This window comes from Marmota monax, unplaced genomic scaffold (assembly GCF_021218885.2).
Source record: "Marmota monax isolate L192 unplaced genomic scaffold, Marmota_monax_Labrador192_F-V1.1 WCK01_AAM20220418_F8-fsc00027, whole genome shotgun sequence".
NCBI classification, from domain to species: domain Eukaryota; kingdom Metazoa; phylum Chordata; class Mammalia; order Rodentia; family Sciuridae; genus Marmota; species Marmota monax.
Window position 1 is genome coordinate 16,520,773 of NW_026694617.1, and position 19,950 is coordinate 16,540,722.

The 19,950-nt window shown below is 38.7% G+C and overlaps 1 protein-coding gene and 1 pseudogene across 1 annotated transcript in view; one reads left to right on the forward strand and one right to left on the reverse strand.

The window, feature by feature from the left end:
• The window catches only part of Rbm28 (RNA binding motif protein 28), a 30,430-nt gene extending 11,020 nt beyond the window's left edge, over positions 1-19,410 (reverse strand). Inside the window, exons 1-12 of the mRNA XM_046422450.1 lie at positions 19,179-19,410; positions 16,124-16,282; positions 15,704-15,798; positions 15,153-15,228; positions 14,449-14,541; positions 13,701-13,772; positions 12,186-12,420; positions 11,890-12,032; positions 9,785-9,857; positions 7,046-7,155; positions 1,798-1,871; positions 877-1,012 (exon numbers count right to left, since the gene is read on the reverse strand). Of these exons, the coding sequence (XP_046278406.1) occupies positions 877-1,012; positions 1,798-1,871; positions 7,046-7,155; positions 9,785-9,857; positions 11,890-12,032; positions 12,186-12,420; positions 13,701-13,772; positions 14,449-14,541; positions 15,153-15,228; positions 15,704-15,798; positions 16,124-16,282; positions 19,179-19,296 (1,384 nt within the window). The 5' untranslated portion in view covers positions 19,297-19,410. The remainder of the gene's footprint in view (positions 1-876; positions 1,013-1,797; positions 1,872-7,045; positions 7,156-9,784; positions 9,858-11,889; positions 12,033-12,185; positions 12,421-13,700; positions 13,773-14,448; positions 14,542-15,152; positions 15,229-15,703; positions 15,799-16,123; positions 16,283-19,178) is intronic.
• LOC124077838 (ras GTPase-activating protein 2-like) lies at positions 4,956-6,106 on the forward strand (annotated as a pseudogene).
• Positions 19,411-19,950: the final 540 nt, after the last annotated feature.

Below are 19,950 nucleotides of genomic sequence, written 5' to 3' on the forward strand. Positions count from 1 at the left end.
TTCCTGATATTAAGGAAAGGTACTAGATGCCCACTTTAAATCCATGAATAATCCAAAAGAGCAATTAGTCATAATTTTCAACGCCTTCAGAACACCTCTTGTTAAAAATGATGATAAGGGGGGCTGGGGATGTGGCTCAAGCGGTAGCGCACTAGCCTGGCATGTGCGGGGCGCTGGGTTCGATCCTCAGCACCACATAAAAAAATAAAAAGATGTTGTGTCCAACGAAAACTAAAAAATAAATATTAAAAAAAATTTGTCTCTCTCAAAAAAAAAAAAAAATGATGGCAAGGGGTTAGGGATATAGCTCACTGGCACAGTGCTTGCCTAGCATGTGTAAGACTCAATTCCTAGCATCTAAAAAAATAAAAGAAATGATGTCAAGAATCAAAGATAGTTTTAAGTTTTTCCTCCCTCTTTGACTTGCCAATCTTCCATCAAGAAAGTCTAAAGGCCAGGCGCAGTGGTGCACATGTATAATCCCAGGCTGAGGCAGGAGGATCGTGAGTTCAAAGCCTGCCTCAGCAAATGCAAGACACCAAGAAATTCAGTGAGACCCTGTCTCTAAATAAAATACAAAATAGGAGTGGGGATGTGGCTCAATGTTTGAGTATCCCTGAGTTCAATCCCCAGTACAAAAAAAAAAAAAAAACCAACCGTCTAAAGGCAATCAGGCAGAAAAAAGAATGGGATCAGTTAATTTAAAAATTGGGTGAAGTTTTTCTAACAGAAAGCCACAACTAGTAAGGTGGAATGACAATACAATTAAGAAGAAATTTTTTTTTTAATATGCACCAAAATACAATTGTTGGATTATGTCATGGCATGGAGCCAGCTACTCAGAAGCCTAGTTCACATCTCCTTTCCACTACTCACAGCCTTCTCGGGCCAAGTAGAGGTTCCGGGTTCCAGTTGGCTTCTTCACCTTCTTTGTCTGAAGCTTTGCAGCCTCATCACGGGTCACAGCCAAGTCAACCTTGAGCTGCCGGCCACCCAGCTTAAGGCCACCACCCTGTAACAGATTGTAACCCTCTCTTCAAATACACAACAAGCAGAAACTGAGCACCTGACAAGGAACACCAAGGAAAGGGAATCAGAAAACCCCAATTATATTGTGGAAGTCAAGTCCCAGGATGTTTCATCCCAGCTGTCCACAAGTGGATCCCTGACCCTCATAATATTTAGTATAGCTAAGCAAAAGGTCATGTGTGTACTGAGGGCAGTCACCAGTAAAGGATTTACTTTAGGGGAGATGATTAATTCCAAAGTAGGCCAAAATAGAGTAAAATGATCTGCAATCAGGTTTATTTTTAGTATTCTAAAGAAAGTTAGTAAAATGGTAGTAACTAGAAAATATAAGGGATAATGGCAATACAGGATAACTTTATCTCAAAACAATATATACTTGGTTACATAACAGAGAAAAATTCTCAATCATCCACACACTTTCTCAAATATGTATTCCACTTCACAGATTGTCTTAATACCTTCATGTCACATCATGTTATCAGCCTAGGATAGAGGCCACATAGACAGCAATTGATAAACATTAGAGAAATTATTATACCTGTTTCCTTGCCCAAGAAATACGGATAATATTCCTATTTACCTAATGGGGCTGACACAATGATTAAATAAGGTAATGCATGTAAAGTTCAGTGCCTAACACGCACCAAGTGCTAGTTTATCAGCAGCAGCATCATTAACAAAAATAATGAAACTTTGTGTAAACACCAGATCTTGCCCCTAGGAATCACTCTCTCCTACATTATGGGGTAAAAGAAAAGCTTTCCTTACCTCAGTCTCTGGAGAAGCAGCTGCAAGGCATTTCTGAGCTGCTTCCTGAGTCATGAACTGGGCAAATGCACAACCTGCACAAAGACACAAAATTAAATGAAATCACAAACTCTCATAGCCCACCAGTAAACCAAAGACAATAATGCAAATGGCCACAGCCTGGCACAAAAAGGGAGGAAGAAGTAGAATCCATTTATTAAGTACCAAGAGGCAGTGAAGGTCAAAATCGAATACGAGAGCACACCTACTCCTCTCAATAAAACTTTATTACTCCCTTCATCTTAGAACTTTAGTCTCAACACTTTTCTCCTTAATAATATCCACATAAAATGATAGAGAAATTTCAGGTAAATATTTAACTCAGCTGTACTTACTGAGAGTCTATCAGAGGACTAAAAGATGAAGCAGGAACCACTTAGCCCTGAAATTAATTACATCTCACTGTCTCAGTCACTTGAGAGGAATCAGATCTACCTCCTGGGGTAAAAAAGGCCTCCATAACATGAATATCCCAAGAAACCAGAATCCAGAAGCTCAATTCTTGGTTTATGCTCTAGAATCACCATAAAGTACTTTCACTGGATAGACGAAGGGCCATCAGCCCAAATTTCTACTATTGACATAAAGCAGCTTTTTATAAGCAAAGAAAAAGAGATACAGTCTTTATATTTTGTTAGCACTTTTTAAACTTTAAATATTCTCCATATATGAAAACACTCCCATATTTCCTAGAACTACTGGGGCATTATCTTCTGCCTGTGACAGGAATAAATGGTAGCAAACTAACCGAAAGGACACAAATGGCAAGCCAACCCAAGGGTCACCATTCAGTGAGGCTGTCTCTGCCTGCTCCAGACAAGGCTGATTGCTCCTACTTCTGTGTCCCCACCCGCTCCTGTCCTCCACTCATCTCTCTCTTACAGCATTGGTCAGGGGGTATCTTGCCAAACACAGTGAATATCTCAGGACTAAGAACCACCACCTTAGTGTACAGTATGAATAAATACCCAACAAAATAACAAACACAGTTGGACCTCTGCATCACGAATTCCACATCAGTGGAGTCAACTGACCAAGAAGAAACGAAAATATTTGGGGGGAAAAAATGTCTATACTGAACACAGACTTTTTTTGCTTGCCGTTCCCTAAATAATAAAGTTTAACAACTATTCACATTATATTAGGTATTACAACTAAACTATAGATAATTTACAAAATACAGAGGATGCAAATACTACAATATACAGATTGTATGCAAAGACTACATCTTTTTTTTAGAGAGAGAGAGAACTTTTTCATATTTATTTTTTAGTTTTCAGTGGACACAACATCTTTATTTTATTTTTATGTGGTGCTGAGGAGCGAACCCAGTGCCCCGTGCATGCCAGGCGAGCGCGCTACTACTTGAGCCACATCCCCAGCCCCAACGTCATTTTTTTAATAAGAAACTTAAGTAGCTACAGATTCTGGTATACGCCATGGTCCTAGAACTAATCCCCCATTGGTACTATAGAACAAGTATAATAAAAGAAAGAAATACAGAGGGAAAGATTTCTAACAGGCATATTACCTAACCAACCAATTTAAAGAAAATGAGTATTTTCTCTCTCTCTCTCTCACTTAACCACTGGCCACATCATCAGCCACCCCCATCCTTTTTTAAAATTTTGAGACAGAGTCTCATTAAGTTGCTCAGGGCCTTGCTAAGTTGCTGAAGCTGGCTTTGAATGTGCAATCCTCAGCTTCCCAAGCCACTGGGATTACAAGTGTGTCACTACACCTGACAGTACTTCTCTTTTTTTTTTTTTTTAATTTTTTTATAGTTATAGATAGAATGCCTTTACTTTACGTTTATTTTTATGTGGTGCTAAGGATCGAAGTCAGTACCTCACACATGGTAGGCAAGCACTATGCCACTGAGCTATAGACCCAGCCTAGTACTTCTCCCTTAATAAGGATTTTATCATTAAAATTTCCAGGGTCAGTACTGGGTTCAGTCTTAACATTTCAGATAATATTTACAGATAATATTTAGCTCTTCTAGACAATGAAATGGCATGCTGAAGGGGATACACTGCAGGAGGAGCACAAGTTTGCCTGAGTAGGCAAAATAGATGTCAGAAAAATTTAATATGAGTTAGGAAAAGATAATACATTAAGAAAAAAAATTAAAATTATGCTTTTAAGATCATTAATTCTGTTAACTTTAATAGCCCATGCCGCAGTCTGGCTGGGCACAAAATAACAGAGCAGCCACAAAGCCTTGTAGTTTCAAAACAGGAACTCCTTTATTCTCCGCACTCCTGAGAACACCATGCACACGGCCTTCTCCCAGGACACACCACACCAACCAGAAATCCCTCCTCCGGCACTTCCCCAACCAATGGGAACTCTCCCAGGAATCCCCACTCCAAAGTAGCAGGCCTAGGGGGACAGCAGGGGTCTAATATACAATTGAATACACAGCTTAACATAACCATTATCATCTCAATGGCATGCTGGCCTCACCTCTCAACCATACCATTCTGGTCACTCGGCTATGGCTCTCAGCATCTCCCCCCTCTGTTTAATTAAACACCAAGCATGTGGCTTAGGGACCATGTCTATTAGGCTGTCCAATACTACATATGGTCCTTACCCATCATCGGATGAGCTGACCTCAAGGCGTCAGCCTCCTGTCTTAGGTTGGTACCACTGCAATTGGATCTTACCCATCACTGACTACCGGTCTAGCATACAGCCATACTTGTGGATAGGCCTATGCACCAGTGGGGGGATGAGGTTCTTTGCCTCACCTCTGTTGGCCCCAAATTTGACCTTTGCCAGTGGGGGGGTGAGGTTCTTTGTCTCACCTTTGTTGGCCCCCAAATTTGGCCTTGGTGCCAGTGGGGGGGGGGTGAGGTTCTTTGCCTCACCTCTGTTGGCCCCCAAATTTTAGACCATCACTAGCAGAAGGGAGGAGGATCCAGAACGCCACGACACCAAGCCAAATGACAACAAGCCAAATGACGGCTCCTTTGGAAAAATTGTACCACAGGTGACACCATCAGCAAAGATACTCCAGCACTACCACAATTCACTGCACCAACAGATAGTTCACAATGCATCCTATGTGCTTCCTTCAGAGTACTATGGTCCTTTGAAAACTTTGCTGCTAAAATCACCAGATGTTCAGCCAACATCTGCCTCAGCTGCTTACATTTTGGGTGAAATATGTCGAGATAAAAATGATGCAGTTTTGCCTCTTGTACGATTGCTGCTGAACCATGATAAACTTGTTCCTTTTGTCACAGCAGTGGCGGAATTAAACTTGAAGGATACCCAAGATGCAAACACAATTTTTGGAGAAAACTCTCTGGCTACCCGATGTCTGGATGAGATGATGAAAATAGTGGGAGGGCACTACCTGAAAGTAACCTTAAAATCTACTCTAGATGAGATATGTGAATCCTCAAAATCCTGTGAAATTGATCCTATTAAATTGAAAGAGGGAGATAATGTAGAAAACAATAAGGAAAATCTGCGTTACTATGTGGACAAGTTATTTAGTACAATTGTAAGATCAAGTATGAGCTGCCCCACTGTAATGTGTGATATCTTTTATTCTCTAAGGCAAATGGCTACTCAGAGATTTCCTAATGACCCTCATGTTCAGTACTCTGCAGTGAGCAGCTTTGTATTTCTTCGTTTCTTTGCTGTAGCCGTAGTATCACCTCATACTTTTCATCTGCGACCTCATCATCCAGATGCACAATTAGGACATTAACTCTCATCTCAAAAACCATTCAAACTTTGGGAAGCTGGGGGAGCCTTTCCAAAAGCAATTCAAGTTTCAAAGAGACATTCATGTGTGAATTTTTCAAAATGTTTCAAGAAAAAGGATATATTATAGCAGTTAAAAAGTTCTTGGATGAAATTTCGACTGAAACTAAAGAGTCCAGTGGTACAAGCGAGCCTGTGCACTGAAAGAAGGTGAAATGAATAAAAGAGCTCAGGGAAGAACTCGAATTGGAAAAAAGAATTTCAAGAAATGGTGGTTCTGCTTAACCAGCAGGGAGCTCACCTACCACAAACAGCCAGGCAAAAATGCCATGCGTCATTCCTACTTGGCTATGGCTCTCAGCACGCCCAAAAGACATATAGTAAATCAAATGTAAACTACATTCTGAAAATATCAACCCAATATACTAGTGCACTCAAGAAGGGGTAAAAGATATTGAATATCATAAAAGTAAAGCAATATCATACCCATGTTTGGAATATTCTAAGTAACTCTAGCTGCCCATTTTTAGAAAAACACTGGCAATGAAGAAGGTCCAAGAAGAATAATTGAATATTAGGCAGAAGATACCTAAGTGGTTATTATAGTTGAACCCATTCATTTTACAGATTAAAAGAAAAAAATAAAGCCCACAGTAGTTAAATGATTTGCCCAAAATCACCCAGATTGGATGGGGGTGAGGGGCAGGAATCACCCAACTCATCTGTGCATGGTTGGGATTATATTCCTAATCTCCAGAAAGCTGTTTAGTTCTGACATATTTATATTTCTTTTTCTGAGTAAAAATTTAAAAAATGATAGTCTTATCAATTTGGAAAATAAGGTTTAGACTACATATTCTTAATCTATGGATAATTTCTAAAGAGCCCACACACTTAGAAGCAGCATTTTTCTGGAGGGTTTCTATCTTTTGCTAGATCTCAAAGGAATCCAGTGCTTTAGAAGAACAAATGCAATCCAAGAAGACAAAGATCAGAATGGGCTGAAAATCCTTATTTAACAGTGATATACTACAATAAGAGGTTAACCTTTGGAGCACAACATAATTTCAGGGGAAAAAAAATCTCAGGCAGCACTCCTGCTACATAGTTTTCTTTCTGATTGTTGCCATGCAACAAAGTTTCTCTGTCAGCTTCCATTTCTAACAAAAGAAGGGGGCGCTGTACTTTCAAGCAACGTGGAATGATAAATACCCATGAGATTTATCATTTTTGAAATTCAAAGGAGAACAACAAATGGAATTCATTACCCTAAAGTAAATAAGCAAGGGCTTAAAAAGCTTATATAAAATTATGGCTGGCAGCACCATTAAAGCTACTGTTTGACATCATGGAAGATAACTTCAGAACATCCCTGGGCTTAAGGAAGCCAGAGGCAGAACAGACTGTGGACACCTCAGAATGGTACACATTATGCCTTCATGTGACCAGTCAACATCCATGGCAATGGCCAGCTGGTGGCAAATACCTTTAGAATGTTCTGTGTCTGGATGCAAGACAATGCGGACATATTTAAGATCTCCAAATTGCTGGAGGAGCTCTCCAAGTTCTTCTTCCTCTGAGTCAAAGGACAGGTTTCTACGAAGACAACCAGAAGGTCACAAGAAAGGTCAATTACAAAGTGAGATCTGTGTTCCACTACAAAGTAAATGAATTAGACATTTATAGGGGGAAAGAGGGAGGGAGAGAAGGAGGGGGCGGGGAGAGAGGAGCAGAGAAGGGGAGAAGGTCTGGGCCCTTGCCTCTAGTGCCTCTCTGGCAGTTTCCTCACTTGTGTGAATGAGAGGCTCAGAGAATTGCTTTTGTCCATGGGGGAAAAAATATGAACACAACTGCTCACAACCACTCTTCCTTGTTCAGAAATAGCACCAATACAGAAGGGGTGGACTCCAATAATCAGGCTTCTGCAATATGACTCTGCCCCTTGGTCCCAAGGGACTTTCTTATATCAATCAGATTCTCTAGCAGAGTATGAAACTTAAATAGACATATACAAAGACTTGAATTCTATTCAGAATAGCAGTATCCCAACCAAGACTTCCAAGGTACTAGAAATCTTCTACAAAGTGATCTAGGTGGTGGTTGCACAAATATATACATGTGAAAATTTTCACTTACTAGTAATGTACTTTACATAACATGTTATACCTATTCCAAAAAAAAAAAAAAAAAAGGCAGTGTTGCTATAATAAAGACCCACAGACACCAGCAGCAGGGTCCTAGAATTACCCAGATTCTCATCAGCTTCTTGAGGTCCACTCTTTGACAACTTTGATTCTATAAGCCACCCTTGTGTTTATCCCACAAACTCTTTTTCACTCAGGATGGCCAAAATGAGTTTCTCTTACTACAACCAAAGTTTCTCTTACTACAGCAGTCTAATGAGAAAAAGTTCTGTCCCTCTCACCCCAGATTAGACAGTTTTTTCTTCTGTGTTTCTATGAAATCTAGGTTTCTATTAAAATTCTATAAAAGTCAGAAAATCCTTCATAATAACAGAAACAGAAATATAATAAAGTCTACTAGCTAAGTGCAAAAAAATAAATAATTACATGTTTAGCATCTCTAATCCAAATACCAATTAACTTTCTGAGCACTGACATGATGCTCAAAAACTTCTGGACTCTGGATTTTGGACTTTTGGATTAGAGACAGACACTAAACTGGTAAAATGTATGCAAACATTCTAAAATCTGAAAAACTCAAATCTTTTTTAACACTTCTGGTTCTGTGCATTTTAGATGAGGAATACTCAACCTGTACTTATTTCTTCTGATGGAATTACAAATGCTGGAAGATTCTGTTCTCCTAAATTTTGATATACTATAAAGATTCCGCATCTCTCCAGCTATGTACATCCTTCCAGGGTTATGAAAAATAACTCCTAGTAATTACAACAATTTTACTTTGCTTATACTCAATAAATAACCCCATAACTAATTCTAGTTTATGGGATAATCAGATAAATAGAAGTTTTCTATAATAAGATATTTAGAGGATATATCTATATTATTTCTTCTAATTTGCTTCATCGTGTATATCCAACCCCTTTACATCCTATTTCACCCCTTTATTTCCCTAAGTTATTAACTAAAACACATACAGAAAAGTAATGGAATCCTTGGTATTGAGGTCACAGGCTCCTGAATGTAACTTTTCGCATTTCTGTAATACAAAATTATTTACATGGAAGTTCCAAATTTTGCAGTTTAAAAAAAATGGAAAAACTATGGAAAGATATAATTGTAACATAAATTACTATTAAGCATGAAATGGGAAATAGCCTGTTTTGGCCAAACTCATCTTTGTAAAAATATTTATGTGGCATCTGTAGGGATGATTTCCGAGTAGTGATTAAGGTTTAATTTTTTTTTCTACCTGCTCATGTATTTGCCAAATATTCTACAATGAACATATAAGTTACCTACATAACAAAAACAATATTAAAAGACTATACAGGAGAATAAAATACATACTTCTAAAAGTAGACCCAAATGAGCCTAGTGCACTAGAACTAAGGAAAGGACTAGAAGACATGCTTGAGGTGAACTGAAGATATCCTGAACTATAAAAACTTCAATCTACTGTTGGTAGGGCTGAAATAGCAACAACAAATGTGCAATAAGACCAAGTTCTACCCTCATCCCACACCACCACATTTTTTGGAAACAACATGTCTTACTTATTCTGGACACTGCTTTAAAAGGTAAGGTAGTATGGAGAGAAAAATCATTTGTGACAAGTGTGTCACCCCAGTACTCCCTCTAAAACAAAGGCCAGAACCAAGATGTTCCTAACAGTTGAGATGCTAATTTGTTCCAAATAATGCCACCCAAATTACAAAGAATGAAATCTAAAGAGGACAAAATATCTGGACCCCTGTCACTCCTTACTTTCTGCTTTTTAGTTCTGATTCTCCTGTATGTCCCATTGTTTGGTACATTCCCAGAATCAGATGTGATGTGCTAATGATCTAATAGCATGTAACTTTCTGGGCTTGGTAACATGAATATGCCCAAAGGAAGCAAGCACAGGAGGGAGCAGGATGGGAGGGGAAGATGGGATGGAGGAGAAAGAAGAAAGAGAGGTAAAAAGAAGAAGTGGGGAGAAGAGTTGGGTAAGTGGGAGAAGAGAGAGGGAAAAAAAAAGGAAGAAAGGAAATCTGTCAAGGCAATGAAAACAACAGTTCTCTAGGTAGAAAGCATACCTGATAAAAACAGTTTTGCCTTCACTCACATCAGAGGGTAATTTTCTCTTCTTTTTCTTTGAGACGTGTATATCTAAGGTAAAAAGAAAAATGAGTAGTGATTAAGGTTTAATTTTAAAAGACTATACAGGTGCAAGCCATATAACAAAGGGCTAACTTCTTAAATATGTAAAGATCTTGAATAAATTAATAAAAAAAATTTAAAGGTGAACAAAAGATATGCAGCTAAATATATGAAAAGATGCTCAAACTCAAAATTAAGGAAAAATATAGCAAAGGGGCAGGGATGTAGCTCAATGGTAGAGCATGTGTTTAGCATGTACAAGGCCCTGGGTTTAATCTCCAACACAAGAAAAGAGAAGAGAAACTGCACAAGAAATGAAAGACTACTTTCACCCACAGATTGGCAAAATCAAAAAGACATGGAATCCAACGTAGTGCAGATGTGAGAAAAATACATTCCTATATAAGGCTGTGATAATGTACATTTTCTGGAAATATAAAACATGGAGGATCTTTTTCTTTTTTTAAATAATTTTTAGATGTTGATGTACCTTTATTATTTATTTATTTATATGTGGTGCTTAGGATAGAACTCAGTGCCTCACACATGCTAGGCAAGTGCTCTGCCAGTGAGCCACAACCCCAGTCCCAAACATGTAGGATCTTTAAGGAGAAAACATACACATAAACATATTATATTTTGTGTGTGTGTGTGAGAGAATGTCTGTGTTTTTGCTTATAACTATGTTACAATGTTCTCTAGATCCATTAGAAACGTAACACTGGTTGTCTCTGGGGGTGTGCCCTGAGAGTCTGGGGATCTAGATATAAGGGATATTCAATACTTATTTTGAAGAATAAACATATATACTTGTGTGTACACAGGAAATTTCCAGACAATTATACAAGAAACAACAGTTGTTACTTTGGGGAATTATTAGGAGGACTGTTGAAGAACTTTACTTTCCACATTACACTCTTCTATACTGTATTTTCTGGCTTGCTCTCATTATCATAGATTAGTCCTGTAAGTTTTTCAGGTGAAAGAATGGTCAGAGACAGCTGAATCTGGGATGTAGGACGCAGAGTCTCATGGTCCTTTCAGTATAAAAGCTTCAATTCTAAAGTGGCTACCATTCCAACCTCATAGAAAATCTTGTTTCCTCTGATTTCTCATATGCTCAAACCAATATGGAAGTCACAGAGCTGAATAAAAATGTCCAACTAGACAAGCCAAAGGTCCAGTTCTTGGTCATTTCTTTTTCTATAATGACTTGCCTTCCTCAATAAATGAGTTAACTCTCAATCAAGGTAGCAATAGGGATTTGTAACAGTTTTACAAAATGCTTGCAGAGGTCCTTAACATGAACTGAACTGTGTCCCTCCAAAATTCATACACTGAAGCCCTAATACCCAATGTGATTGTATTGGGAAATAGGGACTTTGGGGAGTTAATTAAAGCTAAGTGAGGACATTCAATAGGTTTAGTATCCTTATAAGAAGTGGAAGAAAGATCAGAACTCATTTTCTCTCTCCCCACATTGAAGCACACAGGGAAAGGCTATATGAGGCCACAGTGAGACGGCAGCTCTTTACAAGCCAGGAAGAGAACCTCTCCAGGGACTAAATCACTCAGCACCTTGATCTGGAACTTGTGAGAAAATAAATCTCATGTTTAAGCTTCCCAGTCTATGGTACTTTGCCATGGCAGCCTGAGTTCATTATTCAGTCATTTATCCCATCTCAACTCAAAAAAAGGTTGTTTGACACCACTTTGGTATTGACATGCAATATATCCTATTTATCCAGTTATTTATTCAATTTGGACAATGAAGACTTTAGTATCTCTGTATTAAACTAGGTTTTAAATTGCCCAGGAAAGAGTCCTAATCCTCAAACACCACTTTAAATTCATTTTGAAAACAAACAAAAATTAAATGTCAAGCAAAAAAAAACCTTAAAAAGAAAGGAACATAAAGGTTTCCTTTTCAGCATTTAAACATAAATTTGGTTGAACAACTTAGGGTCCTATTTAAAGAGACCGGGGCAGAAATTATGTAACATGTCTCAATAACTTATTATTTATGAAGATCCAAGCAAACCTTCATCCTCTTTTTCTTCAGCACTGCTATCACTCTGTGCCAATCCCTCTCGAACATCAATGCTATCTCTTTCCTCCAGGTCACTGTCCTCATCAGAGTGGTCTTCCTCACTACTTTCTTCGGAAGCTGCTCTCTTGACTGCTCTGCAATGACATAGTTCAGACCTAAGGATCTGAGTTGTTTCATGGCTATTCCACTTCATTACGCATGTCAATTTTAGGAAGACAGGAAAATTCTCCCTCTCAGGGACAATCCTGTATCTTCCTCTATTGTCTCAGAACAGGCTCACTGCTTACCTCTTCTGAATTTGCACATGATTGGTCATTTTTGATTCTTTATTCTCCTCCTCCTCCTCTTCTTCTTCATCATCATCATCATCATCATCATCATCGTCATTGTCATCATCATCGTCGTCATCATCGTCATTGTCGTCATCATCATCATGATCATCATCTTCTTCTTCTTCCTCTTCTACCTTGCTATTCGTTTTAGTTGATTCCTGACATTTAGGTTTATGACTCTTCTCCTCATCTATGGAGGAAGGTAAACAAAGTTAGGAATTTCTCTAATAGCCAAAACAAGGTTGTTTTAACTGGAGCAACTAATACTCCAAGTTCCTAGTTCTTTGGTTTTTCAGAATTTCATAGATTTTTCTTTTTTTTTTTTTTCTAGAGAGAGAATTTTTAATATTTATTTATTTATTTTAGTTCTCGGCGGACACAACATCTTTGTTTGTATGTAGTGCTGAGGATCGAACCAGGCCGCACGCATGACAGGCAAGCACGCTACTGCTTGAGCCACATCCCCAGTCCCATCATAGATTTTTCTTGACTGTATGGTAGGCCATTCATAACTACTGGTTCCACATCCTGAGATTCAACGAAACATAGATCAAAACTATACTTTTTTTCTCTGTAATCATTCTCAAAACAATTCAGTATAACATCTATTTACATAGCACTACACTGTACTGAGTATTAAAAGTAGTCTGGAAATTATTTATAATACATGGGAGGATACTGTAAAATCCATGCAAACCTACACCATTTTATATAAGAAACTTGAACATCCCAGAATTTTGGTATCTGAGGGGGATCCTGGAACCAATCCCCCATAGGTACCAAGAGACAATTATATATAAGAAGTGAAGCTATGAGGAAGGAAAAAAAGAAAAAGAAAAACAAAACACTCATCAACCAGATTTCTCTAGAGTTTGTCTCATCTTCAGAAGCCTGAAGGTTAACCTGCCCTAGAATTAGAGAACAGCAGCTCAGCCTCTCCGTATAGCCCACCACTCATATACTATACTCAGCACAATGATCACTCAGAGGACCAAACATAAACTTCAATCTCAGTGAGATCTATTCTGAGACCCTGGTGGCTCAAAAACCAACTATTCTCTAAATGAAATTCAAGTTTCAAGTTTCTCTATTCTGAAAGTTTCATCATTCCCATGAAAAGTTGGGAAAAGAGAGCAAGTACAGGGAACAATAAACTCGGGCCCTTCCTCACCCATGTCCATACCCCATGAGTGGACTTAGAACTAAAAAGATCTTATTTTGGTATCAAATCACCAGATGGTCTGATATGAAGGAAGTGACACAAAGCCCTGGGCTCATTTCTGAGCCTAAGGAACTCAGAGTTTTTCCTGAATGCTCTGTTTTGGTTTTTTGCCTACTCTTGTGCTTTTGATGTCTCCAGCCCAATATTCTCACTCTGACAAGCAGTTTCCTTCATACTTTTAGCATAAACACAAGACTTTTTTTCACACTCTCACCCAGGATATCCAACCCTCCTATCCAATGCCTTACCTGGGGCAGAAACAGTCTTTGTATCTTTATATTTATCTTTTGCCACAGCCCAGTCCACTGCCACTGTCCGCCCTGTCAAATAGGAAAGTGGCATCAGCAAGGCTTTCCTCCTCCTTAATATCCCTACTCCTGTATATGACTTTCAACCCATGAAAGACAGTAATGGAACCAGTGGAGACAAGGAAACACCAGTTCAGAAATGACTGAACTTTAGCTGCTCTTTTTAATTCTTAAAACATTTTAAAATTACAAATTTTGCCTATCACAGGCACCACACCTTAGTAAAGATGAAGGAGAAAAAAAAAGGAAGAATTAGAATGTTGTTTCCAGTTAAATCAGCAAGTAGCAAAACAGGCATTCTGGACTAATGGGCACCCTACTCAAAAGCTAGAAAATCCCTTAGGCACAGTACCTGAGTAGCCTCAGTGAGTTTAATAGCCCATGAATGCTGAATAGTAGTCACAACCAAGAGGAGGAATCTAGATACCAACCTGCATCTATCAGTGATTAGGACATTCTTCATTAAAAATTTAAGAGGATACTCTCACCAAATAAAGACAGGAATCCTAGCATGTATTCTGTCAAGTTTAATCTCAAGATCAAGCACTAGAAATATTTTACCAAAACAGCTAGTAGTGACTCTCCACAGTGCAAACACCTTTTAAAAAAATGTTGAAAGTGGGTTACTGTGCTAATTCACCCAAATACCAGAAATATCTGGGTCATGGTATGGTTATAGAAAACTTACCTTTTATCTCTTTCATGTTCATTCCTTTGAGAGCTTTTCCTGCTTCTAGGAGGTTTTTGAACTGAACAAAAGCAAAACCACGCATCTTTCCATCTATATAAAATGTACAAAAAATTTAGAGGCAGCAGTGCGGAGCCACAAAGCACTAAGGAGATCAGAGCAACCTGGGCTGACAAAATGGCCCAAATCCCAACAACCAGCCAGGTAGTCCCTTCCCAAAGGCAATAGTTTATATTCTCTTGTTAAGTTAACCCTGACTCATGCTTGAGAAGAGCCAAGAAGTCAAAAGCAAAAGTAACTAATCTTCTAAAATTAATCCTAATCTATCTAAAAACCATCAAGGGACTAGCACTATTACTTGGGTTTTCATTACTTGACAAGTCCTGTGTCAGACATTTCATAAATAGCCTATCATCATATTCAATTCCCAGTCCCACCAAAAAAAGGAAAAAAATACAAAATAAAAAGGGTTTAGCAAATTAGTAAGATCTTATCTCAAAATACAAAATAAAAAGGGCTGAGGATCTAACTCAGTATAGAGCACCCCTGGGTTCAATCCCCAATACCATTAAAAAAAAAAAAAAAAAAAAGTATAGAGGACCCATGATATACATCTAGGGCTGATAAAGAGTAAGACATGAAGCTTGTATTTCTGGTTCAAGGCAATATGGAAAAAGACATCAGATGAAGATTGATATTAGTACCTGGCTTCCTTGGGATATTTACTTCCAGAACAGCTCCAAATTGAGCAAATATTGTTTTCAAGTCATCTTCTGAACACTATAGCCAAAAGTGAAGAAAGAAAAATAAGAAATTTATCTCATCAAATAAACATGAAGCATCAACTACAAAGATCATTCATTAAGAATAATATGAATATTTTTATTTTATTTCTTTTTTACTTCTGAAACTAGGTTATCAAAACAATTCTGAATTGATGACATCTTACTTTGTATCCAAGGGGCCAAAAAGGCAGATGTCAGAGTTTTTCCACTCTCCTTCATAGCAGATTTCCCAAAAAGGAGGGCATCTTACCATTCAATGTCCTTAAAAGTTATTGTTAATACAGGCCTATTTTTTCAAGTTAGTAGGCTGAGGTTCATTCCCAGGAGGAATTAAGCCAAATTATACCATCCTGTAAGGAGCTCTACCAGTGAGCATGCCTTGGCTCCAACTGCCTCCAGAACACATACAGCAACCCACTTTCCACATTTTCAGAAGGTATTTGCACTAAGTTAAGTTCTTTATCACTTACCTTAAAACTCAGGTTCCGAATAATTAATCTGGCTTTCTTATCTGCCACTTTGGCTTTCTTAGGCTTCAGTTCCTTCTTTGGGGACTCCGAACTTTCTAAAAATATAAAAGGCATGGAATAACTCTAAGCTCCAAAACTAATCACTTCTAAGTTAGACATCACAGGGCAAAAGCTATTAATAAGATGGCATTTACCACAATGTTAAGCATGATATTAACCAGGAACACCAGATTTTCCAAGCTGAGGGGGAAGCAAAGGACTCAAATGAATATCAAAATACACCAGGTGATTCTGGATATCAAAAACAAATTCAAGGAGCTCTAAGTTCTAAAGACTACCCAAGGCTGCTATGCCTCTTTCATTTTCATAGTGCTGCTCTCCAACCTGGGGGGAAACTCCCTTCAATTACTAGAAATTCACCATTTTTCTTCTTTTCCTTGGACTTATTCCTCAGTTTTTTCTTGGCAACAGTCACATTGATCTTGCAACCTTCAAATGTAGTAATCTCCTTGAGGGCCCTCTGAACATCTTCTGGCATGGAAAAAGTGACATAGCCAAAGCCTCGACATACTTTACTCCCTGGAACAAGAAAAAAAGTGAGTAGGGTGAATAGGACAGAAAATCATAAGCCAAGGACACTAATAAGTAAATCCTCAAAGGCTTAAGCTACTCCATTTGTGTACAATATGTCAAAATGCATTCTACTGTCAGTATAACTAATTAGAACAAATTTTTAAAAATAATAAATTGCAGTTAACATACCAAAAAAAAGAAAAGAAAAAAAAGCTTACACTAGCAGAAACCTTGTGATCAGTTTACCAAATGTCTCAGGAAAGAAAGATACAAGGCTGGCATCTATGACCCCTTTCCCACTTTCTCAGAAATTGTTAAGTTTCTTCTTCTTTTCTAAGTTGGTATTTTGCCGTTATTTCCTGTTTTCCCCTTTTCCTGATAATCTTAAGAGTATGAAAGATCTACTGGGCATGGTGGCACATGCCTGTAATCCCAGCTACTCAGGAGTCTGAGGCAGGATGACTACAAGTTCAAGGATTGACTCAAAATACAAAATAAAGAGGCTGGGGATATAGCTCAGTTGGTAGAGCACTGGGTTCGATCCCCAGCACCATCAAAAAATTAATTAATTAATTTAAAGGGCTTAGCAAGACCTTGTCTCAAAATACAAAATAAAAATGGCTGGGGATCTAACACAGTGTAGAGGACCCTTGGGTTCAATCCCCAGTAGTATATTAAAAAAAAAAAAAAAAAAGATTTGGAGGACCCATGATATACATTAGGTCCCCAAAGAACTCAATATCAAATAGGAAGAAAGATCACCAAGGAAGGTAGGAAATGTAAGTACAGTAACTTTGAAAATCAGAATATAAGATTGCAGTCCCTCTTTAGAATAAGTCAGCAACAGGGCCAGGGATGAAGCTCAGTAGTAAAGTGCATGCCTAGAATAGATGAACAACAAATGCCTAAGGCCCTGACAAAAGAACCTCAAACAATAAACACTGCTCTCCAGATATTATTACCATTATTACAAATGCCTTAGCTATTTAGTACCAAATAAAACCTTTAATGCAAATTAGGTTCAGCAAGTTCCTTTTCCCAAAGAATAATCTGAGACAGAGGAAAGCAAGTGAATGTCACACAGGACATTAGTAGCTCAATTAATGCTTCCATACCAGCCCCATGTTCTTCCACAGGATTCCAGAGAGAAGAATATTAGGACCAGGCAGGTGATAATTATGAAAATCAACTGTAACCCACCTTGGCCCTTTTTTGGTATGTTTATTTTGGTTTAACATAGTTTGCATGATACAATTTTAAGTAATTTACTGTGTTAAAAAGGTCCACCCAGTACCTGCAAAAGAAACAGAACTTGTCTTCTGCTTCCCTTTCAACTACAATTGAATCTCCTCCAGAGATTCATGCGCAGTGTAACACAGGATGCAGCTCCACATAAGCTGGTTAAAGTTGACACTTAACAACAGGAAAGCATACCATGACCAGGATATCACTTCTTTTCTCTTGGAATTCCCTCACACCAAAAGCCTGCCTACTCGCCTTTCAAAGAATAAGCACAAGAAAAATCAAGACCCTTCCTAATGAAAACAACCAAAAATAAAGCATCTCAAATGTGGAGGAGTTCAATGCCCAATAATTATGTCTACACAAAGCATTCTCAAATACATTCAGAATCCTCATAAGAACCCTTTGAAACTACCCCATCTTAAAGAAGCTAAGAGACATGACACTACTATTGGGGAAAACCTAACCTCACCCCTCGCCCCTCCCATTCCACTGAGTTACAGCACTCTGTCCAATATTTTCCAGCTGCCTGGACAAGAAAGTGTATAAATTTTTAAATAAAAGAAGTCATTAATGATTTAGACAAAAGTACAAAAGATTTAAGGTGGTTATATATAGCCTATATTCTGAAGACTCAAAGCAGAACTCCCAGTCAATAGCATGTTCTTCCCTAAAAAGACTGTCACATGGAACTTTATATAAAACCAAAATAAAAGTTTTGCAAATATTCATCCTTTTTTTGTGTGTGTGTGTGGTGCTGGGGATTGAACCCAGGGACTTGTGCATGCAAGGCAAGCACTCTACCAACTGAGCTATATCCCAGCCCAAATATTCATCCTTTACCATACATGAATGCACTCCTTTTATTCTACTTCATTTTTTAAAAAATTCTAGTCAAACCTACACAAGACCCACTAATGAATAATAACCTGCAGTTTAAGAAACATTAATATATAGCACTCTCATTCTCTTATTCACTTATATCAATCTTAGAATGACAAAAGAACCAGGCAGTTGCCATGACTTGAACAACAATTAGAGCCATGTTGACAATCAAAACTATAATTTCTGTTATTAACAGAAGTTAAAGTGGGGTCGTTATTAGCGCACATAATTCACACATTCACATATTCAGATACCACGGAGGGGAAAAGGGAGTCCATAAGATACCATTTCTTCCCAGTTGTTCTGCTAAAAGGCAAAAAAGCAGCCACCTATAGAGACAAGTCTGGTGACTTGACAAGAAGTTAAACGTATATTTTGGTAACAGTGTTTTTAATAAAGCATGGGCAAGGCTTAAAAGTCCACTGACTGCCGCCGGGTGTGGTGGTGCTTGCCTGTAATCCCAGGGTTCAAAGTACCAAAAGGGGAAAAAAAAGTTTGCTATTTTCATTATTACCAAATAAGATCACGAACATAAATGTGCATAATATAAACTGAAAGCGCTACAGAAACCTAAAACGAGGCTCTGACTTTCATAAACCGATCCTATAGGCCCGTCTAAAGCCCATTCAGTTTGAAAAAGAAACTCAATTCCCGGTGCATTCTCTCAGGGGCGTATAAAGAATAATTTAGCTCCCCGAAATTTGAAAAGGTGTCCTGGAAGAGATCCCGTCCCCAGGAAAACCCCAGCCCTCTCCTAGACCGTCCCGCCCCCTACCTTTCTCAGTCACCACGAAGCACTGCTTCACCGGGCCCACCTGACTGAACAGCTCTTCCAGCTGCTCGCTGCGGACTGAAGGCGGAAGGCGACTCACAAACAAGGTCAGGCCGGCCATGAGACCGGGAAAACGAGGGTCGTGAGGCCAAGAGCGAACACGGCCACCGTACTCCGGTGGTAAAGACCGGCTGGAGTACGACAACCACGCCGACTTGCCGAGCGATCCCGGAAGTGCTCTTCACTCAAATGACTCCGGAGCGGAAAGCCTAGTGGGACGGGGAAGAAACGTTCCGGAATGAAAAAATAGTGACGCCCCGGGGGGTGGAGATTTTGAGCGAGGCTCCACCCTCTGTCTCAACACCGATCCCTCCACTGTTGGAAAACATATCAACAGTTTACTCTTTCTGAAAATCTCACCTCCCGAAAATCCAAGATAGGCAAGAAAGGCCGGTTTGCTCTAGGCCTTATCCAGGATCTATCATATAACGAATGTTTTAAAATATTTTCTGAAGGGTCTCCACAGATTTCCAGTTTACGCGCTTAAACTGCAGGCAGAACGCACACAGATGTACACCATTCGGACAATTCTCAAATTCTCAGAGAATATAAGACTAATGTCATCTCGGCTTCACTGACAAAGTGTAGCTACTAAAGTATGCATACATACAGATGGTTTATGGTTTGGACCTGGAATGTGCCCCAAATGCTCATGTGTTGAAGGCATGAAGGCTTGGTTGCCAATGAAGCAATGTTCCGAGGTCGGATTTTTGGG